This window comes from Prinia subflava, chromosome 2, assembly GCF_021018805.1.
Source record: "Prinia subflava isolate CZ2003 ecotype Zambia chromosome 2, Cam_Psub_1.2, whole genome shotgun sequence".
Classification (NCBI taxonomy): domain Eukaryota; kingdom Metazoa; phylum Chordata; class Aves; order Passeriformes; family Cisticolidae; genus Prinia; species Prinia subflava.
Window position 1 is genome coordinate 73,836,171 of NC_086248.1, and position 17,802 is coordinate 73,853,972.

The following is a 17,802-nucleotide window of genomic DNA, read 5'->3' on the forward strand; positions in this document are numbered from 1 at the left end:
ATCCAGAAACTGTCCTTTAATAGGTGCTTGGTTTGTTGTTTGGGGTTTTTCTTGACCCTGTGAACAACAATTTACCTCTTCCTGAACCTCTGAAGAAATATGCAGCTCCAGTCAAAGACCTTAATAATGTGGACCTTTGAAATCAATAGAAGCTGAACATAAACAAACAAGATAAGCAGCAAATGCAATTGCATTTGAGGATAATGGCCTTAGATAATTTCAAAATATCATGCCAAGAAGTCTGTGATAACAATACAGAGATCTAAAACAGAATATAACAAAATAGAATGAAATGAATTTCAGACTGGAATTTAAATGTCATGATCAAAATCCACAAGGCAGTTCATCACTTTCTCACTGCTGGGATTTTTGGTTTTTTCTTTGTTGTATCACTCATCATTCTCACCAAAGTTAGATAAAATGAATTGGGATTGGGAGAGGAAATGTTCCATCCCCTGAAAACGGAGCTCTGGACAGTCCTGTGAGTGTGGCTGACTGCTCCCTCCAGCTGGTGCCCAGGAGAGCACAGAGGCACAAGCCCTCTTTGGACACTCATCACACTACAGAAGAACAGAGGTCTGTTTCTCCGATGGTTACACAAAAATTGCTCATTTATGTATTTCTTTAATGAGCTCAATCATTGTTTAACACCTGATCAGTCCTTAAGGAGTTGTTAACAGTATAACCTCAGCTACAGTGATTAGTGTTTAGCAGGCTCTTCAGCCCCTGACTGCACTCACCCCAGCAGAAGAACTGGCTTTAGGCTCAGGTTCAGTATTTAAGTCTCTGCCAAAAGGATGGATGGGTCACAAGAAACAAGAAAACAGCTCCCTCCCAAAGTTATGCCAAGAATTTACATGCCATCCTTTCTTATCTCACTCCATCCTTTGATTGCTGCCTGTTGGGCACTGGAAGCAAGAGGACCAGCAACTGCATCACCTGCAAGCTTTTGCCATTTGCTCTCCCTGAGGGATTCAAGCCTGGTCCATAATGCAGTGCTCGTGGGATGATCGAGCCAAACATTTTTACATCTACCTTTCCCAGTCCATACTAAGTCTTTTGCTTTTCACTTTATCTCCCCTCTTTCTCTTAAATTATGTCAACATAGAAAGACTCCCTATGTACAGGCACAATCTGAAACAAGTGATCAATGACATCTGTGCCAAACGGCAGCCAGCTGGCACCACCTGCATCATTTCACTGACATCAGCTAGAAATTGCTGTCCTATGAAACAGCACCTTTGCTGATTCTTCATGTGAAATGAGCCACCTTAGCAAAACAAAAAGCAGCTTATTGAATTTTTCTTCCTTATCTTCCCTTGGCATTGAACTCTCATGGACTGCAGACAAGAAAATGTGCTTATTTGGTATTTTAATCTGCTGGCAAAAAAATTAGTTGGGACAGTCCTCCTAAGGGTAGAAAAGGAGGGGAAATGGCTTGTAAATTATTAGAGTATTTCATGCAATAGCATAGTATTGGAGTAGGGTTTCCAAATTAACAGACCAAACAACAACAACAACAAAAAAAACACACACAAAAAAAACAAAAACAAAACAAACAAACAAACAAACAAAAACAACAACAACAACAACAACAACAACAACAACAACAACAACAAAAAAAAAAAAAAAAAAACCACCAACATATTCCAAAGAAACATCCAGTGGATTTCCATTGCATTTTTTCACAAAAGGGGAGTCAGACCAATTATTCCTGGGAAGCATATTTTATCCTTAGGACCCAGAAAACAGAAAAAACCAAGCCCTGTACTTGTTGAGAAGAAAAAAAAACCCAACAAACAGAAGACAGAAGTCATGAGGAGGGTGTTTGAGGGGAGTTAAATTTCTTGATGAAAACAGAAGCAGGATCAAGATTTAGCAATGTGAGCCTTTCCTACAGCCATCTGCCATGACACCTGAGCTGGGAGATGGGAGGTGTGTACCTAGCCCCATCCAGGTGACACAAGACCCTCTGTTCCTGCTAAACAGAGAACCTGGAGACTGACAAGAAAGCATCTCTTGATTTAAAAATTTCCAAGAAGCAGCTTTTAAAATACAGAGATTTAAAACAAATTAAAGGACTGTCTCCAGATTAATGGTACTTGATGTTCAAGCCACTACAGTTTCTCTGAAGGTTTCTGACTTCCCGTGCTTACCAGACCTGGTCCTTCCTGATTGTGGAGCTTGGCAGAAGGAGGTGGGCAACATTTCTGTGATAGCTACAGGACAGTGCCAGCTGGCCCTTACCTAGGGCACTGATCTGCTTATGCAGATCCATTCCCTGAAAAATGAAACCACCTCAAAACATGAAAGCCTCAAAACATGTGCTCCCAAGTGCTAAATAAGAAGACGTGTGTTTTTATATCTATTTCTAGGATCTGCATTTATCCCAGTAAAACTCTGGAAAAGGCTTCCATAAGTTAGTTCTCTACAATGACCTACTCAGTTTTCAGATAGTCCCACTAAGATTGATCCGTTCAAGAATGTACCTTAAAACTCCCCTGATCTTTCATCTGCACCAAAACACCAACAACAACAAGTGAAAAGGAAAGAAAAGCCTGCAGGGGTAGGGACATTCCCTGGGCTTCTGAATGAGCCCATGAAAAGCAGGGCTTAAAGCAGAATTTGCTCTATAATGAAAATGTGTCATATGTGGCATTTTCCCCTTTGGATAATTTAGTGTGTGTCTGATCAGAGGAGAATCAAAGCCTTCAAACACAGCCCAGGGTGGTAGGATGTCCTAGGTTACATGGCAAAATCTGCCTGCACACCCACAAAGGAGCACAGCAAAGCAATGAAGGAGGAATCAAACAGAACCCTGCCCAGATACTCCCACGAAATCAGCTCATCAAAGGCCTTTCTCCACAACCTCCGAGGAGCTCAGGCAAAGAGGAACGCAACTTAAGGACTCTTAAAAAGAGACTGGACCCTGTCCAGGACCTTTCTGTGGCTGTTCCAGGAGAGCTTCAGACCCAGGGACCTGGTGTGAAGAAGACCCATCACAATGATCAGTGCAGGAGATCATTTGAAGACTGGCAGGGGCTGCTGTCTGGGGCTATAAACACATAACAAAATGCAGAGGAACAGCCTTCCATGATTGCACCTCACTGATCATGTCAGGATTACATGACAGGTAGGAAACAATTGCCACTAAACAGATTATGTACCAACCTGCATGATACTACTAATCTTGTCTTTACAATATAGAAAGTACAGGAACAGAGATGAAAAATAACTAATCCTCAGTACATCAGGGTTGATTATCTTAATTTCTCTAAAGACCTCTTTGGGCCAGAGAACTCTTCTAATGTTTTCAAGGATCCTCCTTCATCTTTTCTTTTCCTCTTCATTAGTAGGGTCTTTTCATGATGGTCACAACACGTGTGTGTGCTGGTTTTCACTGCAACGGGATGAATTTTCCCCATAGTAGCTGATATGGAGCGATGTGTTGAATTTGTGCTGAAAACAGTGTTGAGAACACAGAGATGTTTTTCAGCTATTGCTAGGCAGTAATTACACAGTGTCAGGGCTGCCTCTGATTCCCACACTGACCTGCCAGGGAGTAGGTTCCAGGTGCACAAGAAATTAAAATGGGACCCAGATGGGATAGCTGACCCCAATGGACCCAAAGAGTATTCTATTCCATATGGAGTCATGCTCAGCAATAAAATTGGAGGGAATAAGGAAACAAGAGATGCTGAGAGCTATGTCCCTGTCATGGGTGATGGAGCCCTGGAGATGGCTGAACATTTGACTGCAGGTAGGAGAGAATGGCTGAGGGACTGGCTTCAGAGAGCCAAATCTCAGTGTTCAACCAACACCTCTTGCAGTGTTTAGGTGGATCCTCACACATATAAACCATTTCTCCTTACATACAGCTCTAGAGCCAGCACACTAAGGTAAAGTGACAAGGATCAACTTGCTCTTTTTCTGCAAATTAGTCAATAGGAAGAAAACTTCAGGAGTCTCAAATGCCCACAGTGAGAGAGAGAGAAAAAAAATGTAAAAATCCTTGTGCCATTCATGTCTTTCCCTCCACTTAGATACAAAGGAATCACCTGCATTTGGCACTGCTGTAAAAATATGGAAACAGCAGTTCTGCTCTCATGAGCAGGATATATTCCCTGTATTGCTCTTGCAGACAGTAAGGTAACACCATACTTTCCTTTACTAGGAAATGTGGTCAAATATCAAGGGATGTGATCATTTGGCTTTAGCTGGCACTGGTTTGTTCACCATTTGAATACTGTGTGCAGTTCCTACACTGAAGCACAAATGGTACTGAGAATCTGGAGAAAATCTTGTTGAATTTCCATGAAACTACTGGGAGCTGGAGCAAATGAACTGCATAGAAAGGCTTGGTTTGCTCAGGCTGGAGATAGAAGAACAAAGGCATGGGAGACTCTCACTGCACTCTTCCACCACTGGAGGAAATAATGAAGACAGAGACTCTCTCACAACAAGGGGATGTCTGACTGCACTGATGTAAAAATAAACAAGGAAAAATGCAAGCCCCCAAAAAATCACTGTTGTAGGAGAACACTGCAAGAGGTTTCAGTGGGCAGTGAACCTCCATCCTCAAAAGTTTCAACACCCTTCAGGACAAGGCCTTGAACAACCAAACCTAATTTTGGAGGTTAGGTCTTTCCCCTGCTTTCAGCAGGAGGTTGTATTATTTGAGCTCCAGATATGCCTTACAACTTAAATTCATGACTCTTTGAAGTCTGATGTCATCATAAGTTTTTCTCAGGAATTATTGTTGTGTTAAATTATGGCATTAAATAACCAGCTTCGGGATTGTAGCACTGTGTACTTGACTACTGAGCAAGAAAACACTTACCTGATTTAGGATAACCTACTAGAATCACATCATCACTCCTGCCTTCAAAGGATTTCAGAGCTTCCAAAGTCTCTGGGCTGCTAATTGTAGCTGGGTATAAAATACCCCTGTAGGAAAACAGCATGTCTTCCGGGGCCATCTTGGCACCCTCTGAAAAACATTTGTCCATTACTTCAAGGTTTCTTTCACTGTTTCTGGTCATGGCTGTATCCCTGTGTAAATCTTCCCAGAAAGATACAGGCTGTCTTTGCACAATGCAGAAAAGCCCTATTGCAACACAGGAGTAAATTGCCCAGGGTGTTCCCTCAGGGGTGAAGGTGCAAGTCACTGATTAACTCTGTACTCTGTTAACCCCTTTTGACATTACAGAACTCCCTGGAGACTGACAACACTGACATTAACTCTGTACTCCGTCAACCCCTTTTGATATTACAGAACTCCATGGAGACTGAAAACACTGACATATGGTCTTTGATGAAACTGATATTAGGAACAAAAAATATTGGGGCAAAAACTAATAAGATTAAAATTATTAAAATTAAAAGAAACAAACACCTGTAAAGGATATTTCTTGAAATATTTATAACTGGGAATTATTGCAGTACAATTTCCTAAGTGGACAAACTGTACATACAAAGCTTGTATGTAGTGGACACCTGACAGTGGATCTCAACTTGGCTTGCTGGTGACTCCACTAATGGATACATATCCCAGGATATAGGTTCCTTACAGGCCATGGCTCTGTCCTGTGTCCAGTCACTCACTGTAAGGCAATGTCCAGAGCTAAAGACAGGCGTTACCTAGCTCAGTCCTTCAGAGTGAGATTAAAGGCACAAAGAGACTGAATTCAAGCAGACAAGAGAGGATAAACCTGCAAAAACAGGTCACACTCTGGTTTTCAATCAGATCAGATGGACCAGAATAAGATCAGAGCTTTTTTTTTTCCCCGCAGCACTGTCATCATGTTAGCCCTTGCTGAGTGTGATTCTTCTGGTGTTTTTATGGCAACAGCTGCCTGATGGATTTAGCCCCATCAAGTACCTGTCCCTTTGGCTTCCCTTTTCTAAATAGAGACTTTTACCTTAACTAAACTGTGTGTTTCCTAACCTTCTCAAGTTGTTATGTTTCAAATTGTTTTGCCATTTTTCCCAGCACTTTCAGCACTCTGATCCCCAGGCTTAAAAGTCACTCCTTTATGATACAGTCTATGATATTAGTCTGCCCACCAGTGTTAGAAACAGTATTGAACATGTTCAGGAGTCAGCACTAAAGGTTATTGCTTAAATTGCGCTCCCAGTGTTCCTGTCAACAGCATATGCACGGTGACCAGAAGCATCCTATTGCAACCAAGTTCATAATATCCATGTGAACAAGTGCATGTTTCTGAAAGTATTGCTGCTGCTGACAGTGCTCCTGGAATGGCTCTTATTGCTGTTTGTGAATTTCCAAGAACATTCCCAGTCTACTTTCAGGACTTTCATGTCTATAACCTCATTTCTACATTGCCATCTCCACATCAATTTGTGCCCTTTAGTCACATAATTTCAGGTCTTCCCCAATGCTGACACCTCTTGTTTTTTCTGTCAGTGGCTTATTCAACAGGTAACTTAAGAATAATCACAACCTTCTTTAGCGTGATTTATATTTACAATTTCATTATCTTCAAAATCTTCCATGGGCAGTTGCTTTGTCATTTTTGCAACTCCATTTCTATGTATCAAGTTAAGGTGATTGTTCTATTTTGGTTCTTCCTTCTCAGGATTTTCAACACTGCTGTTATGTATGATCTCCTCCAGGAATCTGGTACCTTTCTGGTTGCTTACAGATAACTTGGAATTGTTCAAAGATGGCTTACCACAGGACTTCCTGGTTCTCTGCTTTTGAATCCATTCATTTTTTCTAAATATTTGAAGTATTACTGCTAGCATTCCTATTTCATTACAAAACTCCTCAGATCCACTTATGTCCAGGCAGAACCAACCAGCTTTAGAAGAATGAAACAAACAGTTTTTGAATATTTTCTTCTTCACAACTCTAATTTTATATCTTATCTACTTAGGTGATGGACCTATAAATTGGGTGGGGTTTTTCTTGTTTTTAGTCCAGCTACACTCACAGAACCTGATTTTGCCTTTTTTTCCAGAACAGGTCCCAGGACAAGTCTGAAATACTGTGTCTACAGAGGCAAATGCCAACGGCAGTATAAGAGAGCTGGGTGCAGCAATGTCTCGCACCATCACTCTTGACAATCTCACTGTCTCAAGAGAGGCATTTTCAAGAAAGACACAGACAAAACACAGGGGTTCCAAGGCAGGACCAGGAAGTTTAGAAGGCTCAGGGACAACCTGAGTTTTCAGTGCAGTTTCCAGGACTTAAAGGGCAGCTACAAAAGAGGATAAATGCTCCCTATTCATGAGACACAACTTGAAGAAGAAAACAGGCAGTGGGTTCAAGTTGCAACTGGAGAGTTTTCAACTTGATACATGAAGTAAATTATTCTCTCAGGTAACAACAATCATTCGCTGGACCAATGCCTGCAGGAACGTGGTAGAATCCCCATAGCTGGAGGTTGTCATGATATGATATCTAGAGACAATCGCATCTAGGCTCCTTTTCTCAGGAAAGGTTGTACCAGATGATTTTTTCTGGTCTGTTCCAGGTCTGTTCCGCACTGTGTTCACATACAAAGCATTGCCTCTGAGTGAATCTTGCCTGTTAACATCAGCCCATAATCTGAAGTCTGTTTCAACAGTTTGCATTCAGAGAGATGAAAAGCCGTAAGAATTCTGACCCACATTCCCCTTCTTTCTCCTCCCTCCAGCTGTGATTTAGTTTGTGCTGAATTCATGCAAGATCTCCTCCGTCTTTGGCGTCTGTCATATCCCTCGTTTTGCTAGTGATACTTTCTGTGAAGATGTTGCCCAATTTGAAACATTTTTGAAAAAAAAAAAAATCTGCTTACTAAATGATTATCAGTAGTCTAGAATGATAGAATTTGACTAGAAAGAAAAGGGGCATTTCCTTCCAGGTGACAGCTGGAACAGGGCTGTTGAGTATTTTGTAAATATGATTAGTTGACATCTTCTTTAGGAAATGGGTGTAGGCAAAGACCTCACCATGAAACAAAAGGCCATTACTACTTACTGTCACTGTAAAGGCTGCTGCAAAGATGCTTACAGTAATTCTAAGGTGCTTGCATCTTTGATCTAGTTTTAGTTGTAGTGGGTTTATGATTTTTAATTTTTTGGTTTTGTTTTGGTTTTGGTGGGGGTTTGTTTTTGTTTTTGTTTTGGTTTTGTTTTTTTGTTTTTTGTTTTGTTTAATGTACTTTTTGTGATGGTTTGAGTTTTCACTTTGCTGTGAGAAAGGATTACAAGAAAAAATCAGGCAGGCCCAAACTTAAAAGATCTAGACATATTAACACAACCCACAAGGAGAAAAGAGGAATCAAAATGAAACTTTCAAAACTCTCTTCTTTGCCCACAAACTGTTCACTTTCTCACAAACAACATAAAGAGACAAAAATTATGATTGTTAGTTAGTTTTATTATTTAAAAATATTTTTTATTAGTTCTTTAAGGAGAGGAGTTCTTTTTAGTGTACCATGGATTTTTTTTCTGCTGGTAACTTAGGGTAGTTTTTTTGTCGGTTTGAACTGTCACAAAAACAGTTGCTCAGGGAAAAGTCATCTTTGTGAAATTTCTTCTTAATAGTTCCTTAAGCTGTTTATGGGTTATGGACATTGGACTTATGTATACTGGGGTGCTACTTTTTAAAGAGAAACAACTTTAAAGGTAAAGGATTTTTTTATATTAGGGACAGAGATGCCTTCTCACTTCTTCACTAGTGTAGAGGACTTCTCATCTTTTTCTGTTCTAGTCTCTCATGGGTTACAAGAATCCCAACTACTAATTTAATATTACTTAGGCTATTACAGACACCTTTGCTTAAAATCTACAAATCTAATCATCTCCTCAAATACTATTTTTCTCATGATTTAAAAGGGTAATCTACATATAGAGTTCATTACTTTTACGAATGCCAAGCGAATTCCAATTAATAAAATAAATTTTTATTAATTAAAGAATTACAGGACAAAAATTTGGGCAAACCAGCAATTGGAAGGACAGTACCAATGCCTGGGATCGACAATGGGTGAACCTCAATTACGGCCTCTATCGCACTGTAACCCCCCTTGTTCACTGGCCCTTTTCGGGGCCCCTGTTTTATACACTTTATTTGGCTGTCGGCAGAGGATTTCCCCGCAATTCTTTTGTCTCTGGATTGGTTTCTTCATATTCATCTCTGCCGTCTGGTCCGCTGAATGGGGTTTCCCCACGGAAAGATGAATGTTAAGTTCGTTCCTCCCGTGTAGGAATGGGAGGTGAAGCTCTGAATGAGAGGCGTTCTCCCCGATCATATCTCCCGCTTCACACTTCCACTGCCCCCGGAGGACTGATTCTAGTCTTGATTTATTCTTTACTCTGGTGTCAATGGTGGGCTTCCCAATTCCCTGCAGGGTATTGTCTTTCCCAGAATAGCAGCCTCTGGGTGTTGCCTGTCTTGAAACTAGTCGGTTTTGTGTCTGACCAGCTTGTGCATTTTATTTCACAAAACATATTCACATTTATTACAATTACTATGGATTAATAAGACAAGTCTGACCTAAAATGGCAAACTCCTCAATTTCTTTTTTTAAAAAGCCTTTTCACTTTCTTTTCACTGACTTAGTGTTGTGTTTCTTTATAGTTTAATCACTTTGTTCCTTTTGTTACTCTTGGGGAAGGGTTAGAGCTCCGAAAGTTTTATTTTGTGCTAAGAAACTTTAATTTTTTTTGCCCAGGGCCTGCGATGATTATGGGATCTCTGCTGGGCGGCAAAGCTGTAGAATTTTAAAACCCTGCTGAATCTGGGGGAGGAGAGAGAAGACTCAGGAAGAGGCCAGGATCTCAGCAGGTAGATTGGTGGATGCCTCTCTCCTTTACTTTTTGGTCTTATTCAGGGTGGCCCTGCTCAAAGCTGCCCACCGAAGCTCGTGGGACATCTTTCTTGGCCTGAACCAGCAGCGAGGTAAGCTTCAAGAGTTTTTGGTTACCTCACACTACTCCCTGTGGAAAATACTCAAGAGCTGTGTGGCTCCCAGCACTGGGCCAACTGAGTCATCTCTTGGCTATGTCTGCTCTCCTTCCACAGTGCTGTCCCTGGGAACACTCTCTTTCCTCTTCCCAACCAGCTCCAGTCTACGGTCTCTTCACTATTGACACAGTTTGGCCTCATTCACAATTCCAGCTAGGCTTCCATAACTGGCAGCAGAAGGGTCATAGAGCAAGCCACCAGAGCATCACACTCCTGCCACCATCACTGCACCAGACTGAGCTGTCCTGGCCTCTGCAGCCTGGGAGAACTGGTGCCTCAGGGACTGGCTTCAGAGAGCCAAATCTCAGTGTTCAACTAACACCTCTTGCAGTGTTTAGTGGATCCTCACACATATAAATCACTTCTGTTTATGTACAGCTCTAGAGTAACGTGACAAGGTTCAACTCAAAGGTAATGTGACAAGGATCAACTTGCTCTTTTTCTGCAAATTAGTCAATAGTAAAAAAAGTCCAGGAGTCCAAAATGCCCACGGTGAGAGAGAAAATATGTAAAAATGCTTGTGGCATTCATGTGTTTCCCTCCATTTGGACACAAAGGAATCACCTGCATTTGGCAAGGGTCTGCTGGCTGTTCAGTGGCTGTGGCCTCCCCTTCCTCCCCCCAGCTCTGCCGGGATCCAGGGCCCAGCTCGGCCCCCACCCCCCTCCGCCAGGACTACAGCAATGGCCGTGTCCAGCCCGGGGGTGGGCCCAGCACAGAGCTGTTCCCTGGGGCTGGGGGAGGACATTTCCCCTCGAGCCCAAGCAGCAGTGCTGGCAGTTTTAAAGCTGGCTAGGTGTTAGCAGCTGAGACTTTCCCTCCCCTGTAGGCACCGCAGCCCTGGCCTGGCTCGGACAGGCTGGGCCATGCCAGCCCTCCCCCGCAAGGAAGCAACCGCACTGCCTTCTTACTTCCTCTCAGGACAGAAGGAAACAAGGCTGGCTTGGACACCAGCAGGAATTTATATGGTTATTCCCAAAAGTTGCCATTAACTTTCTCAGTGGTAAAACCATATGTCAGTATCTAAAACTGGTCTCTGATAGCTGCCTGTCCCTTCCACAGAAAATCTCTAGGTCCTGACAGAGCAGTATTCTTCTTTAACTAAAACTAAGCTGTGTTAACCCGAGACAAGAGCATATAGCATTCAGATGATCGGAGTCTGCCTTACAAAGTTCTTGTTCTAAACACACTTCATTACTCTTCAGGCTTTGCAGTACACATCATACTTCAGCTTTTTCCCGAGTTTCGTTCCTGCCATACGTTCTTCGAATGCTTTGTCCATTTTCTCATTCTGATCTTCACTGAAAAGATTCTTCCAGTCACTTACACAACCTTCAAACAAGGAAAAAAAATCTTGAGAAAAAAAATTCTTTTTTCAAGAGATCTGTCCTTTTTAATGCATTGTACACTAAATATTGTTGATCCATTTTCCAGATGAAACATTTTTCTACATCAATACACTTCTGTGAAATCAGAGGACTTACATGTATGGGAATCATCTTTTGCTATAATGCAAAAGAACGTACTCCTCTTTTGGTGGCTGTGTTCACAAAGGCAGCCTGAACTCCTGTTTCCTGAAATCTCTCTGTAATAGTCACTTATGACTGGCAAATTGGAAGGTCATGAAGAACTGATTAAGAATCATCTGCCAGGAGGCAGAGCTGGGTTTCTGCTCCTTTGGCAAATTGAGTTTTTATCCAGTTTCTTCATTAACGCAAAATGCAGAAATAGATTCTGACAACCAGGTTGTCCTTCTCATGTCCATGATCCCTAAACTATACTGCAAAAAGTTGTTCCCTTTTGTTTCCTCTCTTGTGTGCACCTGGATTCTTTGCATGCTTGGCATAGTTCTAATGGGTAAGAGTGGACATGCATTTGGCAGTGGCTATCTCAGAAGATTCCTGTACTCTCAGACACATGGCAGTTCCTCCTTCCTGCCAGCCATTGGTGACCCTCTAAAAAGTGGCTCTGCTGTCAGAGCCTTGCTGTATATATTCCTCACCAGTTCTCCTTGAACAGTCTTCTCAAGCAAAGCAGTGATCACCTGCTTGATCCTAATTTGCAATGCTAATATCAGTGCACAAAAAAGAACCAAAGCATGCCCCAAGTTCTTGAGAGTGTGCCATTTCTACCTCTGAGCCACTTGGAGCTTCCTACCTTTGCGAAACAGAACATTCCCAAATGACCCATGGGTCTTGTCTGAGTTTTTCTTCATAGACTGGAAGCTGCTCCTCTCTACCACAAGCTGGAGCTCTTCCTCAGTCAGAGGAATTCCAAAGAATGTAGCTATGTTTTTCACAGCCAGGGCAGGATTCTGGAAAGAGGAATGGAACACATGACATGACTTTCAAACAAATGATGCTGCTTTCCAAGGTGTTTACACTTCTCTGTATCTCTCTGTTGCCTGCATGCACAGGATATTCATAGAGTTCACCCGGACTAGAGTGGTCCATAGTGTTTCACTCCCCCATAATTATTTTAGAGAAGATATGAGCGTCCTTCCTGTAGATTACAGAATATTTTATAGCATTTACAGGTTAGCAGAATCTACACTGCTGAAAATGTTAAAGCTCTTCCCAAAAAAATTCCTGTAGATTTTGATTTATGATTATTTGCGCTTATATCAGAGAAATAAAAAAACAAGAATCATTTTCACTAGCAAACTTTTCTGAAGTTTTGTAAGTTTGAATTTCACCTTTTCTTCCCTTAAAACAAGAATCTGTCTCACACATATTTTGGATACCCTGCACGCAGATAATGGTGAATTGGTTCAGGAAGAAATGTCCCTTGAAGTATAAGCTATTGCTGACTATTGATAACCTTACCTCTTTCACCTCTTCATAAGTTACTGTCATAATATTTTCCTGATCCACATATTTATTCCATTCAGAAAGATATTCCAAGTAGCATCCCCAGGCCGCTAAATAAAACAAAAGAATCCTAAGATGAACCATAAATTAAGATTATACAAGTTTTACTCATTAAGTTGTCACAGCCAAGGGCTTTGTTAATCTGCCTAGGGCAGAGTTTACAGCCTTCACTGGGAGTTACAGATTTTACTCCAGGCTCAGGCATATCACACCATTTGCAAGTCAGAAAAATAAAACATGTAAGTGTTTCAAGTCAGCGGAGAGTCCACCAAAAAGCTATCATCTTGCAGACCATGTCATAAGACTCCCTTAATCCAGTCTAAAACTTTGTTGATCCCTCCCTTCTGCTGTCCATGAGCTATGTCAAACTCATAACTTGAAACTAGTGCTGTTACATCTTCTCTTTTTTAATGTATTAAAATTAGTCCACTTTTTAAGGCACTAGACTTAGTCCAAATAAGTCCTTTCATCCAATCTGGCATGGAGGTGATGATAGATCTCCATGGACACAAGATGAAGGACACAGGAGAGCAGGGGTAAAGGGGCTCCAAGGTGGAGATAAGAAAGAACAGCTTCTCCCATGAAAAACAACACTTTGTAGAAGTTAGTCTGTGGAAGTACAGTCTTGACAAATATATATCCTCAAGCAGTAGGACAAGTATGCAAAACTTCAGTTCAGATTCCTATTTCTCTATTTTTAATCTCTGATTTTGTACTGTAAACCAAAAAAATCCTAGTGAAGCGGATTTACCAAAGTACAAGGCATTTTAGACAAGACAAATCATTGCATAATTGACACAGACAGAAAAAAGATACTGTACTTTTCTTTGTCATGAAATCTGTGAAGAAATCATCCCAGCTGTCATAGGAGGGAACAGTACCCACGCCCTTGGAAAAATGGTAAAAAGATGTAGCTACATCTTTTGGATTACGAATCAGTAACAATATCTAGAAAAAAAAATAAATTATTTTTAAAGAAAGATATAGCAGATCATAGCATTTTAAAAAGAAACAAAAATATTATACTTTATAACTGCAGTTGGGGATTTCTAATACCTTGTGTGCTACTCGCAGAAGTAGCAATATCATTTCCAATTCAGAAGGTGCAGTATTGAAAATTGCTTTGATACCATGAGAAGAAGATGGTTGCCTATAGTTACTATCTTTTAGAGATTTACCAAATTATTTATGCAGAATCCAAGAGTGTTTTGCTCAATACAAAGTTCATAGTTCATCATTTAAGTAGAAGGGAAAATACAAAAATATATAAATCCTCCATGAAATTTGACAAATGGAAACTCTCATTTGCAACAATGCCATAAAATTCCTCCCACAGGAAATCATGTCTAAATACATTTGGCCTCTCGAGGATTTGTACAAGCCCTGCAAATCTCTTGTGGAAACTGTCCCAAAGGTGCCATTAAGGACCAGCTGGGCTTGAGTGAGATGAATGGCAGGACTTCAACAGTCCTGTAGAAATGGCCATGCTAAACACTTAAGTATAAGAATGACTCTGAAAATTGTCAGAAAAGGACTACACTGGCTTAAAAAAAATTTGTTAAGGGTCTGCTTTTAATAGATTAAGGTCATCACTTACCTTGACTTTGTTTTGTAAGATGGACTTGGGAAGATTTTCAGGACGAAGATTAGTAACCATAAATCTTGGAGATGGTAATTTGGTCATTCGCTTTAAGAATTGGAGACAGGAAAGTGGACAGTTCAGTTAGTACCAGTATTCCTATCATTAACCTCTGCTAAAATATTGCCTTGATGAACTTTGACAACAGTTACTGGACTTTGGTTTTCTTTGTGAGTGTTGCTCTCAGATACTAGTGGGCTGCTCTGAGTAGCTCTGAGTCTTCAAAAGCCCATGAACTACTGAAAAAAACACTACCCATTGTTAGTTCTCTTCAGTGATAATTCTCTTCCCTTCAGTTAGACAAGGATTCAAATCTAGAGGTAGGGCACAGATAAGCTAAGTGAAAGCTGAAGCTCCTCAAGGACTGAGAGAGGGGATGAGGAGGAAGAGCTAGTAAAAGAGACAAAAGCTAATATTTCACTCTTGGACACTTCATGAAGCACTTCTTAAATACAGAAGACGCTGTGTTGAACTCCTGAAGTTTTTATGTATCTCATGGGGATGTGCTCCTCTCACTCCCCCTGAAGTGTTCATTTATCCCTCACTATTTGACAGTCCAGATGAGACTGATCCTCACCAGATGCCACATGAAGAGAAGCGGTAAAGTGCTTCTCAATCAATGCAGTAATTCATACATCATATATTCAGTATTTGGAGCACATAATGTTGATCATTTCCATACATATTCTGTTCCCACCTCATATTTCCCAGCATCTCCAACTTCGAGGTAGGGGAATTCTTCTTCAGCATTTGCACTGCTTTCCCCACCCGGTGTTTTCTTTTGGGATATGGCTATCAGGTCAGTTAAGATTTGACTCAGCCAGTTGGTGCCTGAAAGGAGAAAAAAACAGAATTGCTTGTAAAACTTTGAGAATGAACAGAAATGGCTTTACCAGGGAAGTGAAGAGGTGGCAGTACGACCACCTGAGTTCCTTGGCCTCCTTTCAGGTGATACAATCACAGCTGACTCTCAGCTCAATCACCTCCCAGGCTCCTGCCTTTGCTCCTCCTAAGGACATATTTCTCCAGCTTGACCAGTTCAGTACACCATCAATTAACTTGTATATTGTAAACCAACAATGAAGGGAGAAGAACACTAAGATTCAACTAGGAAAACCTGCACTAATGTAATCAATTTTATTGTGACAAATATAAGGGAGACTGGGGTGGTGAGCCTGTACTTTAAAACCTGATGTATGAAGGGTCTTGTGGAGTTCTAGATAATCTTAGGAAGAAAGATGGGTCACAATATTTCAACACAGCAGCAGAACTAGATGTGAAAATTGTGTACTCATTTTCTTTAACAATAGGAAAATTCTCCATGCAGTGATATTTCCTATACACATTTATTATCTTTTTATTCAAAGGATATCAAAGAGCCTGCATAGATCACCCATCTCTATAATTTCCTGACTTCTGGACACTGGGTGCCTACACCGTTTTCACTGCAGTCTTAACAACTGCACTCAAGTGCATAACATTTCTTCAAAAAGAAAAGGCAATAAAAAAGAAAGAACTTCACAATCCTGTCAGCAGTGCCTATCTGCTGTAAGGCAGTGTGAACCCATTCACAGAAGAGAGAACAGCTGGATTAAAGTAGATATTAGACATCTAACATACATCTAATCTAAACCTTTGGCTTTCCTGTGGACCAGTGCTTTCAGGCAGAAGGTGCAAATATGTAGGGTAAATTTGCAACCCTAGCAAAGATCACCTCTTGATTTCCCAGTAATTAAAGAACAGTGTAATCACCTCAAGGACTACAAAAATATTTTTGATATGTATTTCCTGACATCCATGCGAAATAAATTACAGAATATTCAGTATCTGAAGGAATCCAAAGTTATATTCTGTGTAATAACAGAAAGCTTTTTACTTTACAAACATAAATGTGAGAGCAGATTTTGTAATATCAAGAGATATAGTTATTGATGGTGTGAAAAACTGTATTTTGATTCACTCCAATTTATGCATTTATTTTCATAACTATGAAAAGTAAAGATAAGAAAATCCTTTATATGCTGTAGAAAAGAAAATCAGATTTTTTTCTTCATCTTTTGTAAACTTTCCCATATGAAATATTCAGAATTATTTTGTGGTGCTTTTTGAAAATGAAATCAGTTTTACAAAATTTTATCAACATTCTAAATACTAATATTTAGCATAATATGTAATATTATGTATCTTATTTATCATAATATCATAACATATTGCATATATTTAGTACAAACCTTGTTATTTAGTATTACGGAACCTGATTTTTATAAAAAAATAAAATATATTCACCGGATTTAGGGTATCCTGCCAAAATTACATCATCCATTCTGGCTTCAAAGGACTCCAAGGCTTTGAATACTTCGGGACTGTAAACAGCGGTCGGGTAGAGAATTCCCTTGTAAGAAAAAAGCAGCTCATCACGATGCATGGAGTTGCCAGCTGCTATCATCTTATCTACGACATCAACAAATGGTTTCCTGGACTTCTCCATTCTTCTTCTCTCTCTCACACACAGGCTCTGTCACAGTGTGAAATGCTGTGCAGAAGGAGAAACCCAGAGATTGTCCTTTAATAAGTGCTTGGTTTGTTGTTTGAGGGTTTTTTTTCCTTGACCCTATGAACAATAATTTATCTCTTTCTGAACCGGTGAAGAAATATGCAGCTCTAATCAATGACCCTAAGTAACACGGACCTTTGAAATCAATAGAAGCTGAACATAAACGTCAATATAAGCAGCAAACGCAATTTCATCGGAGGATCACGGGCCCAGCCCGTGCCCGGAGCCGCTCAGGGGCCCGCGGGCCCCTCCCTGTGCCCGGCCGGCGGCCCCCGGGGGCGGCCGGAGGGAGCGGCCGCGGCCGCCCCTGCCCGCGCCGGCGGCTGCTGGGCCCGGGGGCCCGGCCTGAGCCGCTTCTTACCTGCTGCCAGCCTGGACGGCTGAAACAAACTTTGGCACTCGGCTCAGTTTATATGTGTACTCACAAAGGCGTGTATCCTCAGTGGTTATACAATGTGTCAGTATCTAAAAGTTGGCCTCTGATAGGTCCCCGTCCCCTCCAAAGGAAATCCCAGGTCCTTACAGGGAACTGTTTCCTCTTTAACGAAAAACCAAGTTGTGTTAATGCATAACAATACATTATGCTTTCTGTAAACTTTGTTTAGTTATTCTTTTCACCTTTTCGTTCATGTGTTGACTCTGAATTGCAAAGGAAAACTTCCTCCTGTCTTATAGTTCTAGAGAGTAAGGGCATCAAGAAATTAACTTTTTTTTTTCTCAGGCCAGCTGCCTGCATCGTGAGGGAGCCAGATCACTGCAATAC

The 17,802-nt window shown here is 40.9% G+C and overlaps 1 protein-coding gene across 1 annotated transcript; it reads right to left on the bottom strand.

Moving 5' to 3' along the window:
- Positions 1–8,896: 8,896 nt before the first annotated feature.
- On the bottom strand, positions 8,897–17,502 carry LOC134547063 (sulfotransferase 6B1-like). The gene is made up of 8 exons (XM_063390569.1): positions 17,401–17,502; positions 16,772–17,018; positions 15,183–15,316; positions 14,444–14,533; positions 13,668–13,794; positions 12,802–12,896; positions 12,134–12,290; positions 8,897–11,308 (listed from the first exon to the last, which is right to left on the bottom strand). Exons 2-8 carry the CDS (start codon positions 16,971–16,973, stop codon positions 11,178–11,180), a joined length of 936 nt encoding a protein of 311 aa, XP_063246639.1. The 5' UTR covers positions 16,974–17,018; positions 17,401–17,502; the 3' UTR covers positions 8,897–11,177.
- Between the last annotated feature and the right edge of the window lie 300 nt (positions 17,503–17,802).